Source organism: Panthera pardus, unplaced genomic scaffold, assembly GCF_024362965.1.
Source record: "Panthera pardus isolate Hobbes unplaced genomic scaffold, ASM2436296v1 HiC_scaffold_13, whole genome shotgun sequence".
NCBI lineage: Eukaryota > Metazoa > Chordata > Mammalia > Carnivora > Felidae > Panthera > Panthera pardus.
This window is the reverse complement of record NW_026526688.1, coordinates 139,864,072-139,887,758: the sequence shown is the minus strand read 5'-3', so window position 1 is coordinate 139,887,758 and position 23,687 is coordinate 139,864,072. Positions and strand designations below refer to the sequence as shown.

Genomic DNA, 23,687 nt, shown 5'->3' with positions numbered 1-23,687 from the left:
AGTATTGAGATTAGTCAGTAAAATGTCTTCCACTGAATACTTCCCATGGGGGATATAAGCACAGTTATTGTCAATGAAGATTGTTTTCCAATTTCGACTAAGGAGAGAAAAGTTTTCGTTTTTCTTAACTTCACTTAAAGAATAATTTAACTTTCTTTAAATTACACAGTACCTCCTCATTAAAATTAGTAACATAAATATATTGTAACGATTTCTGTACATCTTTATACATGCCTTTGAGACACCTGCTATGACTGTAAAGTCAGAGTGAAATACACAGATATGTTTCCCACTATCTTACTCATCATTTCAGAGGTTTCATCAGACATAAATTTTATTATCAGTTGCCTCTTTGACAAGTTCTAGTTGTAAGAAATTAACTGAGAAATTGCTCTATTATGGCTAATTATAAAATTATGTAGTATGGTTCAATGTCTTTTTGGTAACTAAATGGCAGTTTACAGAGCTAATACTGCTGTGCTCTCCAAATGAGGAAAGTCATTAAAAATATGAAATATATAAGTACTAAAACCTCCAATATGACCGTATTCACAGAAATGTTGTCAGAGCTGGAAGGAACTTGAGACATCTCCAGTGCACCTCTAGTCTATGGTTGAGAAGCTGATCAGTTCAATTTCAGCAAGCTAGTTGTAGCTCACTCTAGAAGCCAGGACATCCATCACTTGATTCCTAACAGAAGATGGTGTGAAGCACATCACACTGACTTCCTCTCTCTCTTTCTTACATACACACACACACACACACACACACACACACACACACACACTACCTTAATATAGTTCTCGTAAAGTAATCTGAACAAGCACATTTTAATATAAATTTGCATGTTCTACTGTGTACTTTTTTATCAGCATTTTCTTTTGGCAGAAGAGCACAAAAATAAAGTACACTTTTAAAAAATAGCACAGGGCTTGCTGCATTATGAGTTTTCAAATTTTTTTTTCCTTTGACCAATTTGACTGAATTAGATCCTAGTAAGTGTAGGAATATACCAAAATTAAACCTCGAGACTAGAACACATGGCTGCACTCACTTCATTATCTACAGACAACATTCTCCAGCCTCACCTGCCCGTTTCTTTCTTTAAATATACGGCAGGTGTACCAGTTATTCTGATTCTACATTATATAGTTCCTTTCATATTAAAATAAAGAATGGATATATTTCTTTCCTGAATTACATACCCACCAAAAACTTTTTTGGTAATAAAACACTTATAAACTTCCTAAAGTAATGTGATGCTATCTGCCACTTAGTAGAAGCTAACCACGGGTTTTGCCATGGAGGAGGAGGTTACAGTGCTTTACGATACTGGTAATTGTGGCCTGATTATATTTTGCTCTCTTAAAATTCAAAAATAATATATGTGAAGTGATCAATCAAAAATGTTTTAGACGCCTTTTGGCCACAATACAGACAGTGTATTAATTTTAAACATAAACCAATGAATTGCCTCTGAGCAGTAAACAGTGGTCAGTGATACACTGATGTTAAAGTTACTAACTTCACAGAGACACCCAGATCTTATATCCAGTAAAGATTTATTAGAAAAACAGATATTGAATAATTTATGATGTTAAATGGTTCAAATAAAGTTCAGGCGGAATATAAGCAAATCATCTCTCAAACAATCTGAAATACAGGAGGTTTCAGCCTTCTATATTTTTGTCAAAATAAGAATTATCTATAGATGGCAGGTACTGCGCCCTACTTAATGGAGGGTCTCAAATTTGACTCTGCATCTCATTGGGAAGGAAATATAAATTTTTAAAATAGAATTAACTTGGGGAAAGGCATCAGTGCTGTAACTCTTAGCACCAAATGTTTTTTCTTGGAGCACCAAATGCTTTAAGGAAAACATTCCAAGTATCAAAGTTTTCAGATAGATAAATATTTATGGATCAAATCCATAAAGAACAGACATTGTTATGAAATATATATAGATGCCTTCAAAACTTTCTTTCCAGGCAGAGTAGACACATAAGTTAGGAGTCATTTCCCACTTAATTGTCGTTGCAACCTTATGCAACACAAATGGATTACGGATAAAGACTTATTCATTTAGACACAGAAAGTAGATCTTGACTGACATTATGTCCAGAAAAGTAAACAGGACCGAGTCCTCTCTACAAAATATTTTTAAAAAATGTTAGTAAACTTATAGAAATGGCTTTATTCTAACCCTTTATTTTCCTGACTAAAAGGTATAGAGGTTTTTGATTTAGTTCTTTGGTGAGAAAACAGTACTCTTTCAAAGCAAATTCTTCTATTTGCTAGATAGCAAAATGAGAGAAAATGGCATAGATTTGGTTTGTATCTTTAAGTGCAGTGAAAATCCATCTGTCTTTGAACTTTATGAATTGTTCTCTTTTAGTCTACACATACAGGCCATTGCCTCTCCCTCTTCATGGAGAGCTCTTCATAGTGGTATTAGAACTGGAACCCCATTTACATTCCAATCTACAGAAAGCTATTTTTCCCTTTAAGGGCAGAGGTCTACTCCCATTGCTCATGTAGCAAAACACTAACTCAATACAAATGCCATACGATAGTAGACAAATTCCAAGTAACTATTGAAGAAACAGCCTTGGCTTCTGTACTATCTTTGGTGCTCTTAAATACCATTTATGGGTGTGCATGGATCAGAAATGAAGTGCCAATTTGAGAAAACAGCAGTAAATGCCATCCCAGATATAAAAATGTAGAACAAAGGTCTACAAGAACTCATGGGGTGTATATATCAGGCTTCTAAGTCACACTTGCACACATGGGTAATTACTGTCAATAGTATCATTTGTGAACATAAGCAACATTTTGGACCTGAATAGAATTCTGTCCTGAAACTAACCAGGACAATTATATATTTAACCAAACAAAACTTGAGTTTATGTGAGCTTAAAGAAAATGGTAGCAGAGGCACAGGTAAAATTTTATTTATGAATATGTAGACACATGACTTTGGATCCAGCCAGCCAGTGACATAAATAAACTTGAGCAAAAGATTCAAGCTAGAGGATACGCATGTATACTTATATTTGTGTGTGCTTGAGTAAGGCTTCTCGGAGCAGTGCCACAGATCTGGACACCAACCAACAGAATCACTCCCGTCCTTTGAAATTTCCATTAAGAGCACAATGGGGGTAATTATACTGGGATGCTCCAAATCGCTCTTTCCATCTTGTGCACACACATGCCCGCCAAACATGAAATGCTCGCCTTCTCCCTTCCAATGTGATGGTTGGTGAACTTATTTTTAGTGTCATTTGATAAGCCTTTGTGCTCACAGAGAGACATCCCACTGACCCAGCCACTGGTCATTGTCTATACCAGTTCACATCAAAGCAGGCGCGCTTTGTCAGGTTTCGAGTCGAATATCCATTTCGCATCTGAAGTACAGTATCGAAAGTGACTAGATCATTTGAGCTTTTTTCTTCAGCTGCTGCCTTCTTCCTCCCCCACAGTGTTTCCACTCACGCTAACATAATTTGGCATCGTCGACGTGACACGATGGTGGTTTTTCTAAAAAATTATAATACATACATTTCGGTGTTTTGTGGTGGCCGATCCTCCTGAAAATTTAATTTATAAATTGATGAGAGGAGGTCTTTTTTCCTCTACTGAATCATAACCAAGGTGGAGTGCCCCTCAAAGTCCAAGTAATGCGCATACAGTAATAGGTCATTCAATGTCAAAAGGCATAAAAAAGATGAGCAAAATCTTCACAGGCTGCTGCTTGCTGTTGCCTTTAATTATATTAATTAAACTTTGAAATTTTCATGCAAAGAGAGTTGCTGGCTTGTGACGCTGAAGAGCCCTTGGAGACTTGGAGGAAGGAAAAACCCTGAGCGGAAGCTTTGTGGTTACTGCTTCCTTTAAATTAAAAGCAAAACAAACTCCTGGTATGTTTACAGATATTAATGCTTTATGCACTACTAAACCCTAAACATAGAGAGAGGGGTAAATCTACCGATCCCAGAGACAAGTTCTCAAAGCACAAGTCCCTTAAACTCCATTCAAGATCTCTGCTTAGAGGCTGTCTTCCTGTGGAATAACGCTCTATTAATTTTCTTCTTTTCCCGGGTGCATAATGAAAGAAAGGTGTCTTCAAAAACTAAAGGGCAAAATCTTGCTTGCTACCAACACCTTGAGGCATCCTGTCTACATTTTGTCATGCGTGTGCACTTTTCAGTGTTAGAATGACAAGATTTTCCAGTCAGAAGCTTCCCGTAAGGCACACTGTGATAGGGGACTTGGGAGGATTTTGTGATCTGACATAGCTATAAGGCAATGGACTCCTTTATTTGCTTGGCCTGGTGGGATATTCCATACTCTGCCTGTGGCTAACAATCTTGCGCTGTGAAAACACAAGTGCCATGTTTCCATATAAAACACTCCTCTCTCCGTTACAGATCCATCATGGCCAGTTCTGTGGTCCCTGTTTTGATATCATCTTCATGCTCTGTGTTCTGTGGTCCCTGTTTTGATATCATCTTCATGCTGTCGTTTTTGCTTTTTCCTCTTCTACACTTTCAAATGCACTTTCTTGTATAAACCATAGCGTGTAGATTAACATTAGTCTTTATTTTCCATGTCATGAATCATGAGTTACTCCTGGGTTCCATCAACTCTCGTGTAGATGGCAGAACAAGTATTTAAAAATGTTTGGTGCAAGCAAAGCAGAAGGCAGAGAAAACATTTCCTGACTGAGAGGAATAAAGCTGTTCTTCCAAAAACTTCTGAAATGCATATTTTTTTCATTTGGTTGGAAATCAGCAGTGTGAAGATGTATCTTCATACCTCCTTGGTCTTCCTGTTTTCCTTTTACTGAGATGGAACTCGAGAGAAGTTTATGCACCGGCCCTAGAAAAGAAAAAAAAATCACTATTGAAATATTAAAGCAATTATAAAAAGGTGTAAGAATACCTAGTTTTCCTACCATGACATAATAGACAATTACCCAAGAACACATCAATGTTAAGATGAACCGTTAAGTCATGTTTTTCTCCCTTGGGTCAAAGCATGGTGGTGGTTCATTCAGATCTTTTCTGGAGCAAGTTCACCTACACAACCGTATGGTAAAACTAGAGTGGAAAGAACTCTATGTAAAACAGAACTATGTTATTGCTATTTAAAGTATAGCATTACTATCTTAGCAATAAAAATATCAAAGCCAAACCCTATGTTTCTTTCTATAATGGATTTAAATGAAAGTATTTCTTTATGCAATCTGGTGCTTTTAAAACTGATATAAAAATGGTGCTTCTAAAATGTATATATGAAGAATGCACTTGAGAAGTAGTAAGAGACTGAGGATAAGGAGTCAGGGAGAAAGGGAAGAGATGGCATCTCTTTCTGTTTGCATTTTAATAACAGGCTTTTGCCAAAGACAGTAGAAAACTCGTCCTCTGTTGTTGACCATTTCTCTGTGTGCAACTACACACCATTATTATGTGTTCTTAACAAAGGGCGACTATTTGCATTCCACATTTTCTTTGCTTTCTTTTTTTTTTTCTTTTTTTTTGAGAAAGCACCTGTGTGCACATGTGCGAGCCAGGGAGGGGCAGAAGGAGAAGAGGAGACAGCATCTCATGCAGGCTCCATGCCCGGTGCAGAGCCCAACTTAGGGCTCGATCTCATGAGAATGAGAACATGACTGAGCAGAAATCAAGAGTCAGACACTCAACTGCCTGAGCCACCCAGGCACCACTACTTTCCACGTTTCAGAGACTGTCATCCCAATTTCTTAGCATTTCAAGAAAGGTTATGGAGACACATTGTTTCCGATGTAATTGTAAATAATCCAAGAATTATTTGAAAACAACGTTTTAAATTATTGATAAAGGATCTCCTCTTTCGGTCTCCTGGGTACAGCCATGGTGATACTCTGTACGACATAAACCACATCCAGATTTCTCAATAGGCCAAAAGCTAAGCATACTGCTTTTTTCTAGTTTTGGGTAAAGATTATCATCTTACTGAGATTTTCCTATTTGTCATAATATCTGCTCTTTAACTTCAGATTTTCGAACTTCTTTTTACTTCTCTCTAAATGTGAATAATAAGTTTGCTTTAAACATCCAATATATGGTAATATTCAAAAGAAACAACAAATATTGTTGGAGAAGATAGCTTAGAACATAAAAACAGGATTTTGGTCCATTTTCCTCTCAAAAATGTTTGCTCAATAAATTTAGAAATTTCAGAAATTAATGAAAAAAGAGAAAGCATAAAAGCAAACTTGTTTCCATCAGCTTTTGCCTAAAAGGCAGACATTCATCAAAAATTATACATCTTCTAAACAATTTTGGAGGTAACATTATTACAACTGTCAATTTTATTACCTACTTTGTACCTAGTGTCTACAAATAATAGTTGTGCAAATGAGAGTGGGAGAAAAGCAGAGAGAAGACCCTCTTAGAATGAGGTCAAAGAATATTTCTTGGCTGGCACAGTGCACAAGAAGGGAATGAGGTGGCGCACTGCAAGCCCCTCAATCCTCATTTGGCTCAAGGAAGTCCATCTCACCTACCTTTAAAATTGCAATTCACTACAAGATTTTGTTTCTATTTGTATTAAAATGAATTTTGATAACTATTATTCAAGATAGTCATGCTTATGTTAAGGCAGGTCACCAATAAGCTACTTATATATCTGGACTTTGGTTTCTTTATTCTTCTTTAGACATGCCTTCCTAGATCTACGACACCATTACAGCATTATTCCCTTGACTTTTGGTCATAGGAACAGCCCAGATGACTTCTGGTCATATGAAGAGAATTTTATATTTTGGAAAATTGCTACTGAGAACACAGATATTAAGGGGTCAATTCTTGAAATTAAGAGCTAACTAGGATAAAGCTTGTCACTTCTGGTAAGTTTATGTGCTACCCTTACATAATAGCAACTATATAACTCAGCCTTTCTGTTTGTAATTTGGCTTTCAAAAAATGCAGGCACATAATGTTCTAGAAGCTATGACCGCCCTTAGCGTTCATTTTCTAGTGTGACCATATAGTGTGACTTTGGCCCATAATTATTTTATTTTTATTCTGTAGTTTTATGGTATGTTTTTTTCTTATGATTTCTTTAGAAGTAGACCAGGTATAAGTAAATTTAAACTAATATGTATTTCTTTCTTAATTCTCAACTTTCATACACATAAAGATTCCATATTCAGGTAAACCTTCAAAACCCTCCAACAAATGAATTGCCTCAACCTCTATCTTATACCAAAAGACAATATCATGTTTACTTCCCTTCTTTGTTGCTTTTTCTTATTCTGGTGGGACCTAATGAAGTATTCTGCAGACAGTTGATGTCAAATGATTATTAATTTGAACTTAATCTTAGTTAACTTAGATAATTAATATGAACTTGAAGTTTATACTTGTAATCATATTAAAACTATTCTTCATAAAATCCCAAAAGTTCTACAAGAATAAATATCCTAGGTCTAAAGATTGAAAGCTTAACTTTGTTTTCTTTGGCTTCTAAAATATAAGCACAACATGATTCTTTATAAACTTGAAATACATTAACATCTCAACTCATCTATTAGAATAGAACTCTATGCAGAAGATTTACTGCATTATCCACTTTCCCTCCACCTGAGAAGGAACAGAATGTACCAAGGATAAATCACAAATAAAACTCTGGTCACAAAGTCTAAGTTCACAATTAGAATCTGTCAGCTTTAACATCACTTAAGTGATTTTCAGGCATTTAACAAGTATCTATTAGAGTAAGAATTTCATTGACATTTCTCCAGAAATCCTTCTTGGAAATATCTTCTTTTGGGTCTCTTAATAAGTGGGAAAGGGAAATTGATGCCCCATATAAAAGTATCTGGTGTTGTTACTGCTCTATAGTTAAGTAAACCAAGAGATGAAAACAAGATAATAGTCGAAACTGACATATTTGCTGTTGGTTAAGTATGTAGACCCTAACTCTTTTGCAATATTTGAAAACTGATTTCACCTATTCATTTTCACTGTAGCCAGTAAGAGTAGCGTTAGCCAGAGCAAGTGCCATGTTTCCCATCTTTTTCAGCATTAAAATTCTGCTGGCATTAATGCTAGTGAACTCCTTTACTAGCTATCTGCACAGGATATATTTCACTGCTATAACTGTTATAGTATTATGCTCACCTCATAAATATCCATTGACAAGCTGAAGCATACAACTGCACTTTAGTTTAGACTTTTCAAACACAGCTGATTTATTTATATCTCCACTTCTAAGTGTACTAAACCTTCATGCTTTGTGCAACAGTAAACAGTGATTCAAATTTAAAATTGTATACAAAGCGTGGATACATATAGAAATAGACACAAAACAATTCAAGAGGTCCAGAAAATCATGATTATCAGGAAAGAATGTCGACTTGAGGACACAATAGGCTCTTTGGGCAGAGATTTTCTGAAGCAACTGAAGGTACAAGACTGAAGAGAGGGCACATACTATCATCTTTCTCCTATATATGCAACAGAGATCTATCTATGTATGAGATATATATCAAGAGAGCAATTCATATATATAAACACATAAAATTTTACATCATATATATATATATATATATATATATATATATATATATATATATATATGAGAGAATCCTTACTATCCTCTGCTCAAACCAAAAGTGCAAGATTTGGAGCTGAAATATAAATTACACATACTGTCTTGTAATGGAAGTTCAACCTATAAAAGTCCCATTTATGGTTAGAGACCACACACCATATGGATATTCAGTAGATGTCATGAAGTGAAGTGCTGAGTTTGCTTGACAAATTTACTTTCAAATGCTTTTTTCCCCTTTTCTTTCTATTATGGCACCTGCAAAATTTTAGTGATTCTATACGCACACTATACGAATATTGCAAATATTCAGGTCTCTTAATTTTTCTTTATACACACACACACACATACACACACACACGTACACACACACACATATGTATGTAAAACTTTGATGGTTTTCCAAAAACACTGTTGGCAATATGTTCTTGGGCCTCATGATACATTGTAATGGGAAGAAGATGCCCAGTAGAATTATTTATGTAAAATCAGAATTCCATACATTGTTTTAGTTGGATACATTGTAAGTAGTGTAGGAATAATTTTCCTCTTTCTAATCTCAATTAGAGTACTATTTGTATCTTAGGTCTTAAACCAATAGTAAAAAAATAACTACTTAAAAATATAACTTAAAGCTATAGAAAAACAGAATATAAGTTCTGTACATGCACAGTGTAACATTATGGGTATGTAACAAAACTGAAAAATACCCAAATACCCATCAGTAAGAGACAAGATGAAAAAACTATAAGATACAGATAGATAATAGAATATTATAAATCATATACAGCTGTTAAAAAGAATGGAGGAGATGTCTTTATACTACTATAGAATAATGGCCAGGGTCTATTAATGGAAAAAAAGCAAGCTGCATATAGTATATACATTATGCTATATTTTATGTTACAAAGAAGAAAAATACACTAGAATTGCTACATACTTATATTTTCAAATGGAAATTAAAAGCCAATATTTGCTTTGAAAATAAAAGCAGTTACTGATAGGTGGAAGAGGGGACTCAGGTTGGGACCAGGATGAGGGTGTAAAGGAGATCTTTGAACAGATCTTGTTATATACTATCAAATGCAATCACAAATACATACATTTGCAAAAACATTCAATAGAAATGAAATCCCTACAAACTAAAATAGGCTTCACTAAGTGCAAGTCAGAACTCTGCCAAAAACTGAGGACATGGAAGAAAAGCTAAGGGAAATCCCTCCATAGTACAAGAAGTTTTCCCTGAGAAGAATGTAGTCAACTAAAAGATGGGAGAAAGGCAGGAAGGAATAGGAATCTTTCCCTCTCCAAAGGGACCTTCCTCCAGGGAAAGGAAGCAGCTCACTGAAGGTTTGTGGAATGGCAAGAGTGATGAGAAAAATAACCCTGAGGCACCTGGGCCTTAGCAGCCAACCGAAAGCTTGAGAGCAGGAGAACTGAGAAAAATCCCTCCAAGATTCATGAGGCTTTCTGAGAGTGCAAATCACTGGTCAGTTAAAGGCTATAAGCAGGAATCAATATGGAAGCTGGTCTCTCAAGATACAGAAAGTTGCAGAGGATGTGAGTGAGGGGATGTGATACTGGCAGCTGGAGAGCAAAGAAAACTCTCCTGCTACCCACAAAGCTCACAGGTGGGCTGTAAAGCAGAGAGAGAGAGAGAAAGAGAGAGAGAGAGAGAGAGAGAGAGAGAGAGAGAGAGAGAGAGAGCGCGCGCGCTCCGATGAAAAGAAATCCCTGATCCTGCCCTCAAAATGTTTTAAGCCAATAGGGAAATAAAAATAACTTAAATCTCAACAAATTGTGACCCAGCTCAGCTACAGATTAGCAACATGACAGAGGAAGTGATAGCTATGTTTCTAGAGGTAAATATTATCCAGTGTCTATTTTTATGTACAGTGCCCAGCATAAAACAAGAAATTATAGTATACACAAAGAAGTAGGAAAACATGACCCATAATTACTGGAAAACACAGTCAATATAGAGAAATATGCAGCCAAAAGATACAAACTTTAAAATAACTATGATAAAAATATTAAAATTTCTAGCGAGAAAGATAGGTAGCATGCATAAAAATGTGGTGAGTTTCAGCAGAAACTATAAATAAGAATGAAATGGAAAAGCTAGAGAGAAAACTGTAATATCAGAATAATGCTTTTGATTCGTGTAAAATAGACAACACAGCAGAAGAAAAGCTTACTGAACTTGAAGGTAGGGGAATAGAAATTGTTCCCATTGAAAAACAAAGAAAAAAATAAAGAGAATCTGAGATTTTTGGGGACACATCTAATGGATTAATGAGTAATTGGTGTCCCAGAAGTAGAGGAGAAATAATGGACAAGAAAAACTTGAAAAAATAATGGCTGAGAACATCCTAGAATTCATGAAAGGCATAAACCTACAGATCAAAGAAACTTAGTGACGCTCAAGCAGGATTAAAACACAGAAAAATATATCAGGGAACAAATAGTAAAAGTAATGAAAACCAAAGAATATCATAAAAACATACTTCTCTGTACCTCATCACCCTTCCTAGACATTACATACAAAGAAAACACAAGCAGGACAGCCAACTTTCTATCAGCAACAGTGGAGGACACAAGACAATGGAATTCCCCAAAATATGCTAAATAGTGTTAAGGGAAGGTAAATCAACCTATATTTCCATATCCAGAGAAAATACCCTTCAAAAATGTAGGCAAAATGAAAACATTTTAAGATAAGCAAAACCTGACATAAATTTATCTACAATAGACTTCAAAGATAACAAGTGCTAAAAGTTCTTGAAACTAAAGTAAAAGACACTAGATGGAAGCCTAGAGTTGCAGGAAGAAATAAAGAAAAACAGAGGAGGAAATATGTGAACAAACAAGAAATACAAATATAGAAAAGAAATGAAAAATCTTTATGACACCCACTGATTACTTAAAGTAAAAAAAAAATCCTATTATTGAATTCCTAACATATGTAGAAATACAATATATGACAACAAAAGCACACAGAGTTAGAGGGGGAAATGTGAATTAGGCCACTGTAATGTTTATATATTGGTCTTAAACTGCTATATTATGTGATAATGAATTGTGAAAAATTCTAAAAGCAAATTGTTATTTCTAGAGCAACCACAAAAAACAGCACAAAAATCTACTTAAGAGAGGAGATGAAATGGATTACAAAACGACTACGTTAGCACAAAGAGGGCAGAAAAGGAGAAACAGAATGAAGAATGGACAGAACAAATAGAAATCAAATACGTGGATGTAAGAACTGGACACAAACTGAAACAAATGAACTGGATACACAAGTACATCCAGAAAATAAGTATTTCAAGTGACTAAAACAGTATTTTGCCTGTATACCAACAACAGAATATAATCCAAAGACAAATATGGCAGCAAAGAAATGTTTTATTTCATTAATCAATCTTAATTTTACAACAGTACTTTATTATTAATTTGTAGGTATGTATCTGGTAGGTTAAAGCAAATAAGTAAATACTTCAGTACTGTTAAGGCCAAGATTTTTCATGTAAGGTAAAAGAGATACAAGTATAAATTTTTAAAAATATTCAGTAAGAGCTCTTAATGCTAAGTTAGAATTGAAAATATACCATAATAAATTCATGATATTTTTCAAAACTATTCAATTTTCTAGCTTTATGTTCTGAAATGCTTAGAAGCAAGACAGCCCAATAACAATTAGCACCCCTAATATTCAAAATGTGTTCTCTAAATACCATTATCTACTAAAAACATCTTGGGCTCTTTGGAGTTGAATGGTTTATATCAGTTTTTTTTTTTAGAAATTTTTTTAATGTTTATTTTCGAGAGATAGACAGAGTGCAAACAGGGGAGCACAGAAAGAGAGGGAGACACAGAATCCAAAGCAGGCTCCATGCTCTGAGGTGTCAGCACAGAGCCCAATGTGGGGATTGAACTCATGAACTGTGAGATCGTGACCTGAGCTGAAGTCGGATGCTTAACAGACTGAGCCACCCAGGCGCCCTGGTTTATTCCAGTCTTAAAACCAAAATGTAAAAGATGAATCTGGGACACATTATGCCAAAATAAAATAAATTTATTAAACACTAATGTGGGCCATGTTACAAATATATAACAATCAATATGATGGATCAGACTCTTACAACCTGCTTTCTCTGATCTATCCTGGCTACCTAATAGAAATTGATGTGATGCATTATAAAGTGCACAGCACCACTTGTGAAGAATCCATGCCGAAAGAAAAATATAAATCTGAATCAGAGTAAGGGGGTACAGAGTATCAGTATATATCAGTCTGTGTGGGGGGCCATTGCTGGAGAAGTTGTAATTGTTTAAAAAATGTTGAGGTAGCTCTTGAGCAGAGATTCAAAGGAAGTCAATGAGACTGTGACTATCTGTGGAAGAGTAATTCTGTTAGAGAAACCAAGTGCAAAGACCTTGGGGTAAAACACCTCTGGCATATCTATAGACAAGTAAACCAGTGTGGCAGGAGTAGATTGAGCAATGGAAAAAGTGTAAGATGAAGTCAGAGAGGAAGCAGAGATCCTATCATGCAAAAGCTTTGTAGGGTACCTGTTACAAATTCTCCTTGGTAAAAGCGAAGTTACTAATTATACAAAGTTAACATCTGGATCCCTCTCATCTCTTTTACAGTAGATAGAGTTAAGCTGTTAAATGAGCTACTTTTCAAAGTTCTTAAGATTCACACGTACCAAAATATTCTCCCTCCCTTCCCTCCCTTTCTTACACACACACACACACACACACACACACACACACACACACACTATCACAATAAAGAACTCAAATACCCACCATTATATCAAATAATGGCTAACTGAAACCTCAATCCATATTTGAATTATGCATTTAGGAAAATTTTAATTTTAAAAATCCAAATGAAAGACATATTAAATCACTACTGTTAAATTAGGTGAGAAATAGAATAAATTAATTTACTCACGGTGGAAGAATGCCATGTGAAAATACTAACTTGCACTAGAATATTTCTAAACTTAAAGTTTTATGTTAATATCACAGAGCAAAAAAAATTACATGCAATTCATGGATTTTTTCCTAGAAAATCAGGCACTGAGAAAATTTGTCTTATCAAATTGCTTTTGTCACATTTAAGAGAAATCCTGAATACTTAACACATATTAGCACTGAAAATAATCATTGAGAGATTTTCCTCATGTATATGACCCTAGGGATGTAATGATGCATCTCTGGCTAAATTAAATTTCTAAGAATTAAATCCTCACTTTTGGGACCCTGAAACAGTATGTGTTGTCCCACTCAAAAATTAATAACTAAAAATATGTTGATGAATTCAGCCTGCACTTGAGTCACACAGATTTTTATTAGCTCTCTCTACTTAAAAGTATTCACAGTTCTTTGGGTCATTTGTCAGATAGCTAAATTCCCGGCTAATTTGAGAGTAGGATTTTTCAAAGAAAACCAATTATTAAAAACTTCACTTTAAATTTTTAAATTGATATTGCATGAATAATATCAATTCAAGATACTTTATAGAAATGTACAGTTTTTAAAGCTTCACTTTGAAGAGTAATTACAGATTAGTTTCTAGAAGATTATAAATAAAAAATGTTATGAAAAATCTGCCTACCGCTTTAGCTGGAAAATTAGTTACTCTGATACTGTTTTCTTTCAGCATAGCAAATATTTATGAACTCATTCAAGGCGTTCAGTCTTAATAGAAAACATATGTATGTATTCAACAAATTTATGCTTTACTTACTTTACTTATGTTTTGTCAAATTTTGGAAAAACAAATTTATTTATTTATTAAGTTTATTTACTTTGAGAGAGAGAAAGAGAGAGAGAGCACGTGCGCACAACCATGAGCAGGTGAGGGGCAGAGAGAAAGGGAGAAAGAATCCTAAGCAGGCCCTGTGCTGTCAGCATGGAATCAGACACGGGGCTTGAACTGACTAATCATGAGATCATGACCTTAGTCGAAACCAAGAGTCAGACACTTAACTGACTGAGCCACCCAGGTGCCCCTGGAAAAACAATTTTAAACAATTGCTAAGTTGCTTTTATATCTACTGAGAAGATATCCAAATCCCCAAAGTCAGGACTTAATTTTGTATATTTATTAGAGACTAATATTTAGATATATGATACGAAACGAAATATGCTTTTCTATAACATTTGAGTAATGTGGATTATAATTCTTCACATTATACCTCTACATTCTAGACTGCTAGCACAGCAGCCAAATGACTACATTTATTACTAAACTTATACCATGGAGAACAAAACTTCAAGTGGCACCTTAAATTGTATATACCAAAATTAGGCTGGTAGCAGCATGAAATCTATCCCTACTTTTATGTGCAGACACCTTTCAAACATAGCCACAGGGATTTATATTGCAAATATAGATACCACTGTGACCCAGATGATATTTCACTGATCAGTGAGAATAAAATGGTATTTAATAGAATCCCTTGTTCACAGTTTGAAAAGAAACTAAACATGCATTAATTTGTCTCTTAATCAATACAGACATTCCTAGTCTAAATAACATATCAACTAACTAGACTGATTTCTAAAACAACTGTGGAAGTATTAGACCCTCTCTGGAGATATAATTAATCCAACATAATTTCCCCAAACAGGAAGACTAAACTTTCAAAGTTTAAACATTTATACACATAAAAACATACAGATGCGTTCAAATAAGTGAACAAACATGATTATGATAGTGTTTCCAACTACTAATTACTCACTTGTGTGTAATAAGTTACCTCTATATACAAAGGACACTTTGCTTATTGGTCCATAGAACTCAAAAAAAGATGAAGACATGTATATTGAAGGGTCAAGGAACAAAAAGCGATTGGCTTTATTTAATCTCCATTTGACTGTCTATGTAATTACTCAACATAAATCCCAGTAGAGTTTAGATCTATCTACAAGTATTGGGTCTAATGTTTGTACAAAACAGATGATAAATAGGTGAATAGATAGATAGGAAGATATATAGACACACTGGTGTGAATATAGAGTCATTTTTCAGTTAGTTTAGAAAAACAAATTCTGATATTCTAGGCCAAAATGATTTTCTAAACCCAAAATTATATTACTAGCCCAATATCTTATCCTACTACAAAAAATAGACTCTGGGTGATAGCAAAGTTTGTTCAGCATTGTAACAGTTCTAATTTATTTTTAACAAAGAAATCTAAGTAATTGTTTAAGTTCTGTCTTCTTTCCTAGACTGCAAGCTCCATGTTTTTTCCCCGCCACCACCATTTTGCAAATTCCTAAGACAGTGTTCACCCTACAGTTTAAGTCCTTAAGAATATTTGCTGAGTTAATAACTACAGGGTTTGAAATATTAAATTTAACCTATGCAGCTAATATCTCTCTGAAACATGTAACTGACATAGATATCCATATGAATACTGAGATAGTTGAATCTAGTAACACAATGATTAGCAAGCTATAAAATAAAATAGTTCACTTGTCTAAACACTAAAACACAAAACAACAAAACTGTACTTCAGTTTTTGCTAACTGACTTGTAATTAAGCAATAGTGGCCATCATTCCATGGGCAAAAGTCTTTCTGGCTTATTTTGAGACATGAATATTCAAGCCGTCCTAGATGTTCCATTTCCTATATGCCAGGCCAATGGGTAGGCTTAATAGGGAGATGGCTGAACCACAGGATAGAATTGTTCTAAGCTGGGAAACAAGTAGGCATCAGAGAGGAACTGAACTTGGTGTCAATTTTAAATGGAGAGCAGATGGTAGAAAGTGAGGTCTGTTTCATGCTTGAAACCACCAACAGAGAAGACAGAGATAAAAGTATATATTCTAAGCCCATTATGATTCTTAGATCTAAACCAACACATGCTTTGACAAGCAGGAAGCAGTCATCACAAGCAACCCAACCACATGTAAACATGTTATGAAGTAGTGAAACATTAAATCAATGCCGAGTTAATTAACTGATTTCCTGGGCATTTATTTTCCTTTATCCCTCAGTTATTCCCTGTCAAAGAAATCAATATTTGAAGAAACATGGTATTTCTTCACACAAGTGGCATACCACTTTCTATCTCTACATGTGTTAAAAAAATTCCAGAGACTAAGTTATGCATCAAGGAGGGATTATTCTACATTTGTTACTAACATTATTGAATTTGAAAACAATACAATACAATTTACGCAGATTTTTCAAAATACACGTTTTTATAATACTCTCAACATTGGTGGCATTTGCTGACAAATGTGAAAGTTTAGGATTTAATGGATACGGGGCTCTTTTTATCAAAAAGAAAGATTTGGGCTTAAAAAGATTGAGAACATTCTTTAAAAGGATAAATGTAACTTGAAAAATCAATGTCAATTAATACATCTTTAACCCGCATTCCATTATTGGAGTTGTTGTTCTTTTGGTGAGAGGGTATTAGAAAAGTATTAATTCTATGGCAGGACTCGAGCAAAGAATGTTCTTCAGAGTCAGGAAACATGAAAGGAAGGGACAAGAAACTGCCTCTTGCAATTGCAAAACATCTAATATTCAGAAAGCTTGCTTTCTTTAAATTCAGCCTCTGGTACACTTTTTAAATATGACAACGAAAATTCACTTTCAAAACGCTGCCACTTTAAAATATCTCTTTGACTGAAACAAAAGCGAGGTAGTCATGCATCAGTACAATGCCATAATAAAAGCTGTGCCAAGCTGTCATCCTCTAACCTGGCATCCTATCATCACAAATAGAAAGGCTATGTGAGATGACAATGTAATGTGTTGCTTGAATGGCATCCCTGAGAAAAACCCAACTGCAGCAGCACGTTTGTAGATCTAAATGTCAAAGATTGGTCATTCTAAATATATATCATTGTATTTTTTCATCAAAGTCAACACCTATCTTTGGAACTCAGAGAACACTGAATGAATAAAATATTCTGTATTGGCAAACCCCAAACATGGACAATCATATCAGCATTTTTATTCTCTTCTGACAACATCAATGCACCTTGCAAAAAGAAAGCCAGATGTTCGTTCTATTTGGTGCTATTAAAAGTCTGTTGTATAGACTTGAATTATATTCACTGTTTTTTTTTTCCCAAATGACGATGGCACTGAAGCTTTTAATAATGAAGAAAACATATTTTTATGTGGATTTTTGGTACTTCTTGCTTTAAATACACAATGTAACATACGTTTGAAACGGAGCATATGGAAATAAGAAAAAGAAAATCTGAATTCCAGCCTCAAATAACTGGTTCAAAAGCTACTTTACAGTAGTTTCAAATCAGGCAGGTTATGGAGACTCAGAACTAACAGAAACATAATCTCTTCACTGTAATCATACTAACCTTCAGGACTTAAAGTTTCCACAGTCGATGGCTTACTATTCAGGTTCTACCAAATTTATTCATGGATTTTTAAAGATTGTATCAAGAGAACCCTTCTCCTTGTATGACTTGGGGTCATTTTGTATTGAACAATATTAAAAATAACACTTGTACAAATCAGCCAGTGAATAAATTAATTAACAGCAACAAATACTATTAGTATAACAACCTTCATCTATCCACTTAACTGCATTATCACAGATGTGGTGTCCACGAAAAAGTAAGTACTGAATAACCAAAGTCTGACAAAGAAAATTTGACATCATTCAGGTATTCTCAAGACAAGACAAATGTTAAAGCAGGCAGTTTTCTTTGGTTGCTTTTCACTTTTATGGGAAAAAGACAAATTCTACCTAATAAAATGATCTTAGAAATTACCTTCCACCAATCAGTGTGTTCTTAAACAGTCACTTCAGTGTCCTAGGTTATTTACCTTTGGAGAACTCTACACTAAAAACTGATTCAAAATGATGGCTTTGGAGACCTTTCAAGATTGCCAAGGGTGTGCTGAATTAGTAGTGATTCATATGCATTGAGTGGATCAGCCGATATTTGTGAATGAGAACCTGAATCCAATTTCTGTAAGAATTAATAATCTATTGAAGAGTCATATGTTCTTGTGCATGTTTTTGAGAAAGTTTAGTTAACCAAAATATTTCACTTACCAAAACACAGCAATTTCAATCATGTCTACGAAAACAGTTTACTGTACCATGTTGTCAATGAGATAGGAAATGTGTCTAACATGATGTCAGAAGTAAGGTTCGAGTTCTAAACCTTATTATTTTATAGACTACATGTCAGCTTCCTATCTTGAAGGTTGTGTTAGCTTATGTGAGTTGAAAGAGAAGTGAGATGGTTGCCATATTGAAGCAAATTAAGAGATACGATTTTAAGCTTAGAAAGGAAAATGAGAATTTATAAAGATCTGTAAAGACTTGCATGTGAAAGTAACTATTTTATTTTAAAAATAAATCAATTTCATCAAATGTGGAGACAGCTGAACATAACATGTCTGTAGATATTTTTAAATGAACTAAGAAATCCAACTATGTTTCTTATATGGGAAAGCTGTTATGAGGTTACCATAATTTATCAGATAAGTCTTTTATCTTTGTATTTCCATGCCAAGCAAAATGCCTGAGTTGGAAGTACATACTACCTGTTTACAAATGGGAAAAATAAGTAGAAAAGTGGAAACTAAAAAAAGCTTATCATTATCTCACTTCACATCCATTAAGACAGCTACTCTCAAAACCACAGATAAATAAATAAATAAATAAATAGAAAAAAAACCCACAAGTGTTGGAGAAGATGTGGAGAAATTGGAATCCTCATGCGTTGTCAGGGGATATGTAAAATGGCACAATGTGGAAGACAGTATCGTGATTCTTCAAAAAAATTAAACACAGAATTGTATGTTCCAGCAATTCCACTTCTGGGAAAACTGAAGGTAGGGACCCAAACAGGTATTGTACAGTCCTTATTGCACACTCATATAGTTAGCAGCATTTTTCACAATAGGCAAAGGAAACAACTCAAAAGTCCATCGACAGAAAAATGCATAAATAGAACACGGCATATACCTACAATGGAATATTATTCAGGCTTAAGAAGAATGAACTTCTGACACATGCTACAATATGGATGAACTCTGAAAACATTATGCTAAGTAAAATAAGGACAAATGTTGTATGATTCTACTTTTATGTGGTACCTAAAATAGTCAAATTCGCAGAAACAGAAAATGAAATGATGGCCGCCAGCGGCTAGGGGAAAGGGAGAAGGGGGAGTTATTGTTTAATTGGGATGATGAAAAAGTTCTAGAGATAAATAGCAGTGATGGTTACACAATGTCAATGTACTCAATGCTACTGAATTGTGCACATAAAAATGGCTAAAATTGTAAATCTATGTGATGCACATTTTACCACGATAAACAATTATTATTTATATGATTTTAAAATCAGCTGAAATATAATTTGTAGAAGTCAGTGATAAGGTGATTTCAAGATATAAAAAAATCAAAATATCCCATATACCAATAATAATTCAGTTAGGAATATTATGGAATATTTATGTTTAAATAAAAACACTTATTAATATATTAAAAATATATAACAAATTTTACTATAAATTCCTAATACGTGGTTATCTCTACATATTTATCATGATTATTTTATTTACCATGCTGGTCAATTCATTTTAATGTTATAAAAACTAATGATGGCATGTAAAAAAGAACTACTTGTTGGCTCATATGTATTTTTATAAGAAAATATCTGACACCTCAAAAATTAACTCAAAATTCTAGTTTAGATATATTACTGTACTAACCCAAATAGATGCTAACAGAAGCAACCAAATCTTAACCATATGTAATAGCAGGCAGGGAAACAAGTAATTCAGAGTGGAACAATTAATTATACTCTTAATTGAGAGGAGAAGGCAAAGGAGCTGCTGGTTTCCCCAGCCTCTGTTCTGTTCCCAGTCATCTGAGTTGGCCCTGGTAAGGAGCCTTCTCCCCTGTTGCCTAACCTCTGGTCCAAATCCAGGAGCTGCCATTTACTGGGGATGAACGTAAGTAGCCACCACTGGCCTGGCAGACTTGGTCACCAAAGATTAAAACGTAAAGTACCTTAGCTATTGTTAGCAAAAGAAAATTCTCCTTAGCTGTTCTTAATTCTGCTGCCACCATGACCGTCTCCAACAGAGACAGGACCCAGGGACCAGGACAGGAGCAAATGCTACGGCATTTCTTTCTCCGAGTGCTAACATTGCAATACGACTGTGAGTTTGAAGACTTTTCCAAACAGACACATAGCTAAATACACATAACATAGTACAGCAGAGAAACCAGTAATAATCATTTTTTAAAAATATAATTTGAACCATAACCAATTATATTCCACATGTATATAATCAGTTGTTTTCTGACAACAGCAGCAATAATTATGACTAACCATTACACAATATAGTCCTTACTATATACCAAATGCTTTTCTGAGGGCTTTATAAGTACTGGTATTACTTAATAATCACAATGGCCCTATGTAGCAGGTATTGTATTCAAAATTTATGGATGATGAAACTGATGTTTGGAGAAGGCAAATCATTTATGTCAAAGTCCATCCCAAGTAAATGGCAGCTCCTGGATTTGGACCCACGTGTGTCAGCTTCCAACACTCATAATCATTGCCACCCTAACACTAACAAAATTCTGTATCTTGAATATTTATATAGGTCTTTTAAACTACATTAGACATAATAAAATATTACTGGATGAAAAAATGCCCACTTCTATGAAACTTAAATCCAGTGAAAATACAAAAACTAAATACAGGACAAATTTAGTCTGAAGAGCATTATGAAAAGGAATATAAAATATATTAGGGAAACTTATATGAGAGACTTTTCCTATTTGAGACCACAGAAAGTGACTCAGATATCCAGAACTGAAAACACAATACAAGCTAGTATGTAAAGATGCGTGTAGATTAACTACATTAAGTCCTAAAACTGTATATTTTAGAATCTGGATGGAACTCTCCTTGAGAATGTATTCATACTTCCATCTTCTTAAACTGAGTTATCTGCACATGTTCTCATATCATGATATAACTCTGTAATGATGAATATTAATTATTATACTAGGATGTAGTCAATAATGTCCTCAGAGGATAATAGGGAATGTGAGGCTGTTTTTCTTCCTACATCATATGACCCCCCCCAGGGGCAGTGCTGGTCTAAGTCTTTTGTCTATCTTCTCTCGTTCTCCTCCTTGCAACGCTGACCTCTCATTACTGTGTCGTATCTATCTTTTGTAGATAGATAGATATCTATCCTTCTGCCTCAATTCTATATCCCTTCTTCTAATTTGCCACCAATAGGGAAACCAGATAATCAAGCCCACTAAAAGTAGGTATGAGATAAGAATAGATAATAGTGTCAATGAGCTGGAACTCTTCAACATCTATTTTTACTGATCAGAGAGTTATTTATTTCCATTTACAGTTCTACAGTGTGATTTAGGTATAGGAATTACTGATCTATTCTGTAATACCACATACAGTTTACTCTCAAACAACACAGAGGTTAGGTGCATCACCATGCCTCTCCCCCCATAGTTAAAAATCCACATATAACTTTTAGCTCCTAAACCTCAACTACTAACAGTCTCCTATTGACTGGAAGCCTCACGGATAACGTAGTCAATTACCAAAAACCTTGTATATTACATGTATTATATACTGTATTCTTACAAGAAAGTAAGTTAGAGAAATGAAAATATTATTAAGAAAATAGAGAACCATGCAGTTCAAATACATATTTGTCAAAGGTCAACTGTGGTTTATAATATAATTGCATGAAGATTCTACAGAATAAATTCAGTATCCTGATTATATGTTGAATATTGAGCCATACTGTTCCTACATGATTGTAATATTCTTAAGTCTACATTTCAACACGTTTACCAAAATAGAGTCCAATTCGAGCAGTCTACCAAATCTAAACAACAAAACCAAACTCACATTATGTATATTCACTGTCATATAAGCGCACACATATTCAAATTGTACATAATTTTTCTCAACTTGAAAATTTTGCAAATGTGCTTTGTTATACTTCCTTATTTAAATGCTTGGTTTTATCTTCTTTTGCATATCACAGGCTAAAAGTAAATAACTATTATATTTTATTTTTTAAGAGAACGCAAATGAAGAGTTAGCTTTACAAGGGTTGAAGTCAGGGACACCAGCTGCAAATATTTTATGCTCACTGATGTGTCTTGTCTCCTAAATTCCACTTGTGCCAACAGAGTAGAATAAATGCTCTTAGATCTCTCCCTCTCCTCCCCTCCTTTTTCTCTCCTTTCTCTCTTCTTTTCTCTCTCTCTCTCTTTCTCCCTCTCTCTCTCTCTCTCTCTCTCCTTCCAGATAAATGCCAGTCATTTGGCCAGGGCTAACTCACAGAAGGTACAGCAGGCACAGATGGTACTAATGCATAAATGTAATCTAGTAAAAGAATGCCAACGCCAACCCAGAAAAGATTCCAAATAACTGCAGTGCACTTACAGGAAGTCTGTGATTGGCAAGGTTAAAGCGGCGACTGTGAGAGCTCACTATTTGTTCCCAGAGCAACAATAGAAATTCTGGAACAAATAAGCATATTTAATTCATTTTATTTGCCACAAATGCATTAATTTAGATGGTATTTGGATGAATGATGTATCCTTAGGAATAATACAGGAAGAGGATACTCTCTTTTGTGCACCCGCCTGAATGCATTCACATATTCATGTGTATCTGAGTATCCGTAGACCCTTCCCACCTATTCTCTATTTCCTTACCTCATTTTGTTTTCTTTAGAGTTCCTGTTACCTGAAAATCTTATTGGTTGCCTATTAATATACCAAATATGCCCCCCCCCACTACTCTTATTCACAGAATTCTTCACAGGACTTCACATTCCATAATGAAATTATTTGTTCTGTGGCTCTTGAGCTAGAGGTAAACCTCACAAGAAGAAAGACCTGATCTGTCTTGTCCACTGATGCCTCTCAGTACATAGTAATAAACTGCTAACTCCATGAATATTAAAGAAAAATAAAGGAGGGTATAAAGGCACTCATGTGTCACCTACGTTCACACGTTAAAACTCTTCTGACATACAAATTTATTGTAAACT

General features: G+C 34.6%; 1 protein-coding gene across 1 annotated transcript in view; it reads right to left on the bottom strand.

Moving 5' to 3' along the window:
- Positions 1 to 1,545: 1,545 nt before the first annotated feature.
- Positions 1,546 to 23,687, bottom strand: part of ANTXR2 (ANTXR cell adhesion molecule 2) — a 149,220-nt gene continuing 127,078 nt past the window's right edge. The window contains exon 17 of the mRNA XM_053901463.1: positions 1,546 to 4,881. Within this exon, the coding sequence (XP_053757438.1) occupies positions 4,843 to 4,881 (39 nt within the window). The 3' untranslated portion in view covers positions 1,546 to 4,842. The remainder of the gene's footprint in view (positions 4,882 to 23,687) is intronic.